The sequence below is a fragment of the Spea bombifrons genome, chromosome 4 (genome assembly GCF_027358695.1).
Source record: "Spea bombifrons isolate aSpeBom1 chromosome 4, aSpeBom1.2.pri, whole genome shotgun sequence".
In the NCBI taxonomy this organism is placed as follows: Eukaryota; Metazoa; Chordata; class Amphibia; order Anura; family Pelobatidae; genus Spea; species Spea bombifrons.
This window is the reverse complement of record NC_071090.1, coordinates 2,851,548-2,861,500: the sequence shown is the minus strand read 5'-3', so window position 1 is coordinate 2,861,500 and position 9,953 is coordinate 2,851,548. Positions and strand designations below refer to the sequence as shown.

Genomic DNA, 9,953 nt, shown 5'->3' with positions numbered 1-9,953 from the left:
CCACCAGGATAGGTTCCTCTAGCAAGTTATCGGAGGTCACTGGTTGTGTTGGACGGGGGGGCTGTTTCCGCATCTCACGTTATAGATTAAGCCCTCTCTAATCGATAGATCGGTCTCAAGCCAACGAGTAACCGGCCTCTGCCCGTTATCATGCTCCGATTGGATTTGTGAACCTCGAGATCCGACCGTAGCTCTGTGCGTCGTTCCCGGCCCCCCGCGGTAACCCTTACCCCTTCGGAAGATGTTGATGGTACTGTGAGTGTTATCATGGCTGCGGGAAGATTATTGCTTTATGCCGGCCTCGCTTTAGCCCTCTGTGCCCTGGGCATGCTAGCCGTGGCCATCTGCTCTGACCACTGGTACGAGACGGATGCCAGGCGGCACCGGGAGAGGTGCAAGAACGTCGAGCATAAAAGGACTGACCCCGGCTACATCTACAACTCCAACAATAACCTCCCGCTTAGGGCTAGCAGGTCAAAGCTGGACCGCTGGGAGGGCAAACTACTCCTAGCCAGGAACAGACGGCAGGCGTCTGCCTCCAACCAGTGCGACAAACACTACAACTCCACCAACATGGGACTGTGGAGGAAATGTCACCGGCTCGGATTCCACAAAGACGTCGAAGATCTTATTGCCAAAGGTAATGTGTACATTGTGTTATGTTACTTGGATACCGTATGCATGTATGTTATTCCATACTTTAAACATACATGTGCTCTGATGTGCTGGTGGTACATATATATATATATACATATACATACATACATATATAAATAAATAAATATATATATATATATGTGTGTGTGTGTATATATTTATATATATATGTGTGTGTGTGTGTGTCTATATATATATATATATATATATATATATATATATATAGATAGATATTGTTTTTCCGGGTTTTTTCAGGGTTTTTTGTGTTCACAGAACAAAAGCAAGCATTTCTCTCCATTATACCAGAATAATCCTTTATCAGACGTCTATAGTTAAGTCACGTATAGAATATATACGTAGACAGATGAAAGTGTTGGGATGGCAGGCAGGTTAACCCTTACACTCCCTTACACTTACACTATATCAATGGTCTTCAGTATAATAAACAGGGGGGGGGAGTATAAAATAACGGGAAAATAAATAAATGTATAAACGCTCACGCTTTTGATGGCTTTTTAAATAAACATGCTATTATATTATTATATAAAGTAACCCTTTCAGCTCCACGCGATGTTTCATCATCAGCTTTCCTTTCGTTCTTCCTCTGCTGTGTATTACCCTTCTTTAATCAAAATTACCTCCTCCCCCTGGCCGGCCCAGGCTTTGCCTAAGAAGATAAGTCTGGCTATTGATACGTAGAAGCCGTCTTATAGGGTTAAACCGTATGGGGATGGGATTAGAAACGGCGGAATCCTATTTTAATCACGCAAGGAAAAACTAAAAAAGAAATGTAAAAAAAATTAAATTAAAATAAAATTAAAAAATTAAATTGAAAATAAATGAATTTGTTTATTTAGAACATTTTGTAAGAATGTGTATAAAGGAATTCATTCATTTATCTGCGGTAAAAAAATGATTTAATGACATAACTGAAAAGAATGTTCCTTTATTTAATGCGGGAATCATTTAAAGGGTAAAGATTGCAGATATATTGGGAGAAGCACTGAGTGACGCTTAAAGGGTTAAGTGCAAAGCCAGGGCTCACAATCCGGTGCTTAGCTCATAAAAGGAAAGGTGCAGCTTTTATTCCCTCCCCAGCTGTGACATCATTTTTAGGATTTATTTATTTATTTATGAAACTACGGCTAAGAACGCTCGGAGCGCCGCATCTCGCAAACGCGCCTCGAAGCCGCAGGATGCACATAAAGCCGAGGGATACGATCGCCTAATATTCAAAAATATTAATTATTAGGAATAATTAATGATTGATGTAAATGGGACCTGTCAAATATCTCTATGATAATATATATATATATATAGCGCCATCATGTTCCACGGCGCGGTACAAAAAATATATAGAGAGATACAGTAATTGGAACGTGGAATGACAACCTTCCAGCTGCTGCTTGACTACAATTCCCATCATCCACAGCCATCTGTTCAATGAAAAAGAATCTTGACGTATGTCCAGACCTGCATTATATAAACCATTTCACACGGACACGTTACCCGTGTGGATTCTCAGGGGTTAAAGTTTTTTGTATATTACATGACGTTCATTTTTATAGCGCCAGCAGATTCCGTAGCGCTGTATATATATATATATATTTCTCTATTATCCCTTTTGTGGAGTCTGTAACGGGAGCCGATTCCCTGCATTTATGCAAATTATCCCCAGAATGACTATTTTCTCTTTTCGTAGGTTTCAGCCCCAAAACTCCCTATTATTAACCATTTCCTTCCCTGAACTGAGCAGGGCTCTCCTTACCTTTTGTTTCCGTAAGACTCAGAGACTCAGGCTCAGGTATTAAAGCGCTCGTTCTTCTCATACTTGATTTGCATTTTTTTAGTTGAATAATTAAAATAAAAAATAGTTTTAATACTCGTTTTTATCCGACTGGAGCCTGCAAACTCTCATCGCCATCTTAGAGTTTCTACTTAACCCTTTCACTGTTAAATGACCTCATAATGTGCTGTTTCACAGGAATTTAGCAATCTAGTCATTTTTATATTATATTCTCATATGAACTATAATTCAGTTACATGGGGGTTAATCTATTGGTGCCTGGGAGCAAATCTGGGGAGCAAAATTAATATTTTTTTTTAGGTTAACATTTTTCCATTATTTATTATATATGTGTATATATATATATATATAGATATATATATAATATTTTTTATATATATCTATATATATATATATATAGATATATATATGGTTATAATATATATTATAACTATATGTATATGTATATATGTATTTATATATATATATATATATATATATACACACCAGTATATATATATATATTATAAACCCAAATCTAAATCAGAAAACCTCACTATTCTGCACTTTAAATAAATATCTAGGGGTTGGGGGCCTGGACTCGGTTTATTGAATTTTTGCAGCTTTTTCATGGAAATCATCATTAAGATGCGGAGAGAAGTTATATATTTTGCAGATAACCCAATACTGCTGACTCGTGTTTCTCCAAACATAACATTAAATAACCATCGGCCGTGCGTTCGATTTACCTTTCCGGATGGGGAAATAATTATCGCGCAGACTCCTTTCCCCTTTAATATCTGGATTCTTGGAACATACAGAATTCTGGAACGGGAGGTAGAGGATCGGAATGGGCTTGTGTTCAGAATGAATCCCCCCAAACATGTATAGTTATACGGCTTTTAGTTAATAAACCTAGTTATGAAAACGACTTCTAACTGGTGGGCGATGACGAGGCGGCAGCGCCACTTTAAGGCCAGCGGCTGCCTGATGGCGTAGGTGCGGGCAGTTCAAGGGGGGGCATCAGGACGATCAGATACCCCAAAGCCCCTCTTCTCAATTACCGGGGGGATCTCTGATCTCCCCAACCAGCCCATTAACACTATGGAGGACCCCGCCGAGCCAATCACGGTCTCCGTAGGAAGCCGTAGAGGAGGCACCGGCTGCATCTATGTCACAAAGCGCCAGGGTATGATGTCATATGCTGATGTCATATCCCAGTGCTCAGCAGTGACTTGGGCACTTGTGTTTTTATAGCTTTGAATCACTTTCTCTTATAAAATATTCAGACTTCAGTCTGTCTGCTCGTGGCTTTAGTTGTTGTTTTCTATTCTCTGCCAATATATTATCATTTTTTTATATTCGTTTGCATGATTTCACCTTAAAATTACGCTAAGTGTTAAAAACGTGCGCCCGTGCAATTCCCACGTAATAATCTTCCCCGCTGTTTGATTCGCGCATGTTCTGTAAGGTGTTAGGATCCGGTCTAAAGTTCACATCGAGTTATTAGGTTTAACATATAGTTTAACCACTTGTGGGCAGGCAGCCATAGAATGTCTTATGCAAAGCATACGAACCGGGCATTTGTTCGTCTTTCTGGTTTTTTTAAGACATTTTACTAACATTTACTGCTTTGTGGATCCGAGTAGCCGCGGGCCGGCTCTGTCACTAGCCACAGCCTGGAAGTGGAGTAAATGTATGAATGGAGCAGCTCGTCCGATCAGCGCAGGACCCGCTGAAGCGCAAGGCTAGATGTGAAGCTAAGCGAGGCTGTCACATCTTGTCTGTTACATCGCGGGGCCTCGCAGTGAGCGGCGGGGAAGCCACAAGTTCCTTACCTCCCAAAACTACGGAACGGTAAAAAAAGAAAATATATATATAAAATAATAATAATAATAATAAAATAGAAATAATGGAGTTTAGAAATCAACTTCCAATAGTCTTAGATTTTCCAGGATAGTCCTGACAACTGCTTATATCCCATTAGATGCCTCGGCAATTAGAACTGCCCTAACCCTCGCTGGGGGTTATTACTGTGTACAGCGCTGGGGGTTATATTACTGTATACAGCGCTGGGGTTTATATTACTGTATACAGCGCTGGGGGTATTACTGTATACAGCGCTGGGGGGTTATATTACTGTATACAGCGCTGGGGTTACATTACTGTATACAGCGCTGGGGGTTATATTACTGTATACAGCGCTGGGGGTTATATTACTGTATACAGTGCTGGGGGGTTATATTACTGTATACAGCGCTGGGGGTTATATTACTGTATACAGCGCTGGGGGTTATATTACTGTATACAGCGCTGGGGGGTTATATTACTGTATACAGCGCTGGGGGGGTTATATTACTGTATACATCGCTGGGGGTTATATTACTGTATACAGCGCTGGGGTTATATTACTGTATACAGCGCTGGGGGGTTATATTACTGTATACAGCGCTGGGGGTTATATTGTATACAGCGCTGGGGGCTATATTACTGTATACAGCGCTGAGGGGTTATATTACTGTATACAGCGCTGGGGGTTATATTACTGTATACAGCGCTGGGGGGTTATATTACTGTATACAGCGCTGGGGGTTATATTACTGTATACAGCGCTGGGGGTTATTACTGTATACAGCGCTGGGGGTTATATTACTGTATACAGCGCTGGGGGTTATATTACTGTATACAGCGCTGGGGGGGTTATATTACTGTATACATTGCTGGGGGTTATATTACTGTATACAGCGCTGGGGGTTATATTACTGTATACAGCGCTGGGGGTTATTACTGTATACAGCGCTGGGGGTTATATTACTGTATACAGCGCTGGGGGGTTATATTACTGTATACATCGCTGGGGGTTATATTACTGTATACAGCGCTGGGGGTTATATTACTGTATACATCGCTGGGGGTTATATTACTGTATACAGCGCTGGGTGTTATATTACTGTATACAGCGCTGGGGGGTATATTACTGTATACAGCGCTGGGGGGTTATATCACTGTATACAGCGCTGGGGGTTATATTGTATACAGCGCTGGGGGCTATATTACTGTATACAGCGCTGGGGGTTATATTACTGTATACAGCGCTGGGGGTTATATTACTGTATACAGCGCTGGGGGTTATATTACTGTATACAGCACTGGGGGGTTATATTACTGTATACAGCGCTGGGGGTTATATTACTGTATACAGCGCTGGAGTTATATTACTGTATACAGCGCTGGGGGTTATATTACTGTATACAGCGCTGGGGGGTTATATTACTGTATACAGCGCTGGGGGTTATATTACTGTATACAGCACTGGGGGTTATATTACTGTATACAGCGCTGGGGGGTTATATTACTGTATACAGCGCTGGGGTTATATTACTGTATACAGCACTGGGGGTTATATTACTGTATACAGTGCTGGGTTATATTACTGTATACAGCGCTGGGGGGTTATATTACTGTATACAGCGCTGGGGGTTATATTACTGTATACAGCGCTGGGGGTTATATTACTGTATACAGCGCTGGGGGGTTATATTACTGTATACAGCGCTGGGGGTTATATTACTGTATACAGCGCTGGGGGTTATATTACTGTATACAGCGCTGGGGGGTATATTACTGTATACAGCGCTGGGGGTTATATTACTGTATACAGCGCTGGGGGTTATATTACTGTATACAGCGCTGGGGGTTATATTACTGTATACAGCGCTGGGGGGTTATATTACTGTATACAGCGCTGGGGGGTTATATTACTGTATACAGCGCTGGGGGTTATATTACTGGATACAGCGCTGGGGGTTATATTACTGTATACAGCGCTGGGGGTTATATTACTGTATACAGCGCTGGGGGTTATATTACTGTATACAGCGCTGGGGGGTTATATTACTGCATACAGTGATGGGGGTTATAGTACTGTATACAGCACTGGGGGTTATTACTAGACTTGGGCTCCAGGATTTGAAAGGACCGTACAAGCTACTCTATTGGTTGCCCGCAGGGGTCTTCTCTGCCATCAACCAATGAATTGCAGCCACTCTTCATTGGTTAATGTCAGCTGAGCCCCCTGCTGGCGACCAATAGAGTCGCTCGTACGGACTTTTAAAATCCTGGCGCTGAAACTCGGCCTGGGGAGACCACAGGTTTCCCCGCTCCAGGAGTTAAAGGTCCGTAGTAGTGACACTATTGGTCGCCGGCAGGGAGCTCCTTTTTCATGATAAAAAGTACTGTATTTATGGGAATTCTTTGGTCATTGAACAGATGTCTCTAATGCTATTTGTTAAGTTCTATAGGTGGAACTGCATCTTAACACATTTCAAATCTAATAACTAAGAAAATATTTTATTTAAGTCCAATTTTCGACATGGATTGTGAGCACGTGCACACGTTACACGGATAGAGCGATAACGCCGATTCGGCTAATAGAAAAAAAACTTCCACTTGATTAACAGGCCGGGTATTTAATGGACTTTAACCCCGCGGCGCCCGCTCTGTCCGGCGCTTATTTATGGAGTGAGATCTGTATTGCGCACGTAATGCAAAAATGTGAAAATAATGAGGCCGTGTAAAAGCTCGATTATCTGGCGTCACCGCGTTATGAATTTCCATCCGCGTTCCTACGAGATGTTTTGTTAATTAGATGGCGGAATGGCCGTAAATCACGGATTTGCATCTTTTAAGGGCGATTTGCTTTTGTTTTTTTTCGCGTGATCCGCGTCTAGGGTTGTGTGACTTATATGTGATGCTCGTTCCGGTAAAGCGTCTGTGAATGAGTACAGGAAACGGCCTGAGGTTTTTATGAAGAGCCCCGTTTAGTGCAAATTGGTTCTTTTGTGCTTTAAAAGGCAGGAAATGGAAGATTTTTTTCATGTATGAAAGAAGGCGCTGATTGGGCTTAATTGCCCCTTGGAATGCATTTCGGCTCCTTTCCACTTATGTATATAATATAGCCTTTTGAGAATTAAAAGGCAAAAGAGGGGCACTTTTGTTCTAGGGGGTGTGGTTAGAGGTGTGTTTAGGGGTGGAGTTTTACCACAATTTTTAATGTGGCTTTGTGACCTATAGATTTATTTAACAAAGACTTTTAGATTATTGCCAAATCTACTAGACTCCCTGACCACCCTGACTCCTGTGGGAAACAATAGAATGGCTCGGTCTTAATCACACAGACGGACTCTCTGACTAATGAAAGTCTATGGAGGATCAGACTTCATTAGCGTTGCCATAAAGCATCAGCTCAGTGTGATGGTTTGATCCGGGAAATTCACCCAAAATATCACATGACTGACAGCAACGGCGGCTCCAGGTCTGCAGATAAAGGGAGATTATCGGGGGGGGGGAAACGAGATAAAACCAGGTTTTTGTTAATGCTAACTGAGGGGCATTTAAGGGATAATTTAGTATCCCATGCAGCCTCTCCAACAAAGGAGAACCTGTTACAAAATAATAAAATAATAAATTACTTATAGGAGAAGCTGCAGCTCCAGAGTTCCCGTTTTAATGTAAACCGTGTGAATTTAAAGGGACCTGTCACCTATCGAGTGCATTAACGTGTATCTGCCGGCTGGAGTGTCCCTTTAATTGAGTGTCCCTGAGTATTAGGTGGTTGAATTGTAGGTGGGAAGCCATATTACTGAGACATTTTCCTTGGATTTGCCCCACCAGGGGCAGATTCCCCCCTCCCCCCGCCGTTGCCCCTTTTCATGGACTTCTTGGACTAAACAGAACATCAACAATACGAGAAACCAGTAAATAGGAAGACCAACTGGCTGAACAGTCCAAAGGCTTTTCAATTATCTCCTTCCGCTTCCACAGAGAATATCAAACGTATTTCATTTCCAAGTCGGAAAAGCAATTTAAGCCGCACAAAACATACATAATTGGTTCTTTTTTAAGGAAAATAATTCAGGGCCAAAAATTTCATTTTTTTCATTGGCTCCATTTGTAGTCCAGTTAATTTTTTCCAGAAAGAACTTTCCATGATGACAAAAAAGGCCAATTTATTGGAAAACTCCAAATTACTGGAATTTAATGGAGAGGGGTATTTTTTTTGGGGGGGGCATGAAGACGGTGATGTATAGGATCAGGGATCTGTTATTATGAGCAAGACACAGATCAGTGCGATAGCAACAAACCAAAAAAATTAATATGGGGAAAAATATATAAAAATATAATAAAAGATAACGTGCACTGTCCCTTTAAGAATCAGGTAGCCTAAGAGGTTACTCCTGGGGCATTAGAGGTATCAAAGGGATTGTCCCTGATGAGGGGGTATTTGTTTTATCACAATATACCATATCAAATAACCAGACGTATACATTAAAGAATGCATAATATTTGTATAAAAATATAAATTTTTACAAATATTTAGAGTTTTGTGGATTTATTATTAAAGCGGTCGCCGGGGCAATAGGCGGTTTTGTTTATTCACACGATCCATGTTAACACTCAAAGCAGTTTAACCCTTTCAGATGCTTCCCAACTGTCCTGGTCTTTGAGGGACAGTCCTGATTTCAGCTGTCCTGGTTAGCTGGGATCACGGGCCAGTAGAGGAGATCTACCCTAACTGTTCCAGACAGCCGCAAAATCAATGGACGTCTGCAGAGACTTTCACCCTGGCTACCTTGTGATGGTCCCTAGATAATGCATACCTCCCAACTGTCCTGCTTTCTGCCACTATACCGCTTTTTGTATACAGTGGTGGTCACGGGCTGGTTGGGGAGATCTCCTGACCATCCCAGGGAGCGTCCTCGTCGGCTAAGGCCCACCATTTACCCCAAACATCTGTTGGGGGGGGTATGTATACTACATAGTCGTCAGGACGTATATATCACGATTCGGTAATTCATTAAAACTCCGGTCTTTTGGGAAGAAGAGGTTAATCTCCGAGCCGAGGTTCCTGCCATCCCTCGTTAAGGTTCCGTGGAAGGGGCTCGACCGGCCCGTCTCCCCCTTTGGATAATATTTGAATTAAAAGCCCTCTATTTGAGGCAGAATCTCCGTACATCTGCCGTGTCAGCTCACGCTCCGGAGCACAGGCTGCGTTAGCAGAAGTGTACATTGTGCTCCATTGATTTTGAAATGAAAGTTATTGAGTGGGCATCGCTGTGAAACTCGGTGCCAACAACCAACGCGCTCGATGCCCGCGCTTCCCCGGCTGAACTGGAGAAAATCCAGAGGACGGATCCAGCGGAGAATGGAGAGGAACGGATGGTTTGCGTGAGTGGAAGTCTTTAACGTGGCGTATCCAGCTTTCACAATGCTTTATATACCAGTTGGGATGCGGGGGGCGGAGTTTGGGAGGTAGAGGTAGAGTGTCACTCAAACCGGCAGTGCTACTGGGCATGTGCACAACTCTGCACATGTGCAGTATGGATTCTCGGGTACCAGGAAATGAAATCGAGACCCCATGATTGTGACCCCCCAAATCCTGCTGTCCCGCCAAGCTCTACCTCTGTGCCGAAAAGTGTGACAGGTAGCGCTCGGTGGGACAGCGGGATAG

At 42.5% G+C, this 9,953-nt stretch overlaps 1 protein-coding gene across 1 annotated transcript in view; it reads left to right on the top strand.

Annotated features, from left to right (window-relative positions):
* The first annotated feature begins 217 nt into the window (after positions 1-217).
* TMEM178B (transmembrane protein 178B) overlaps positions 218-9,953 on the top strand; it is a 71,312-nt gene continuing 61,576 nt past the window's right edge. Inside the window, exon 1 of the mRNA XM_053465297.1 lies at positions 218-640. Coding sequence (XP_053321272.1) covers positions 268-640 — 373 coding nt within the window. The 5' untranslated portion in view covers positions 218-267. The remainder of the gene's footprint in view (positions 641-9,953) is intronic.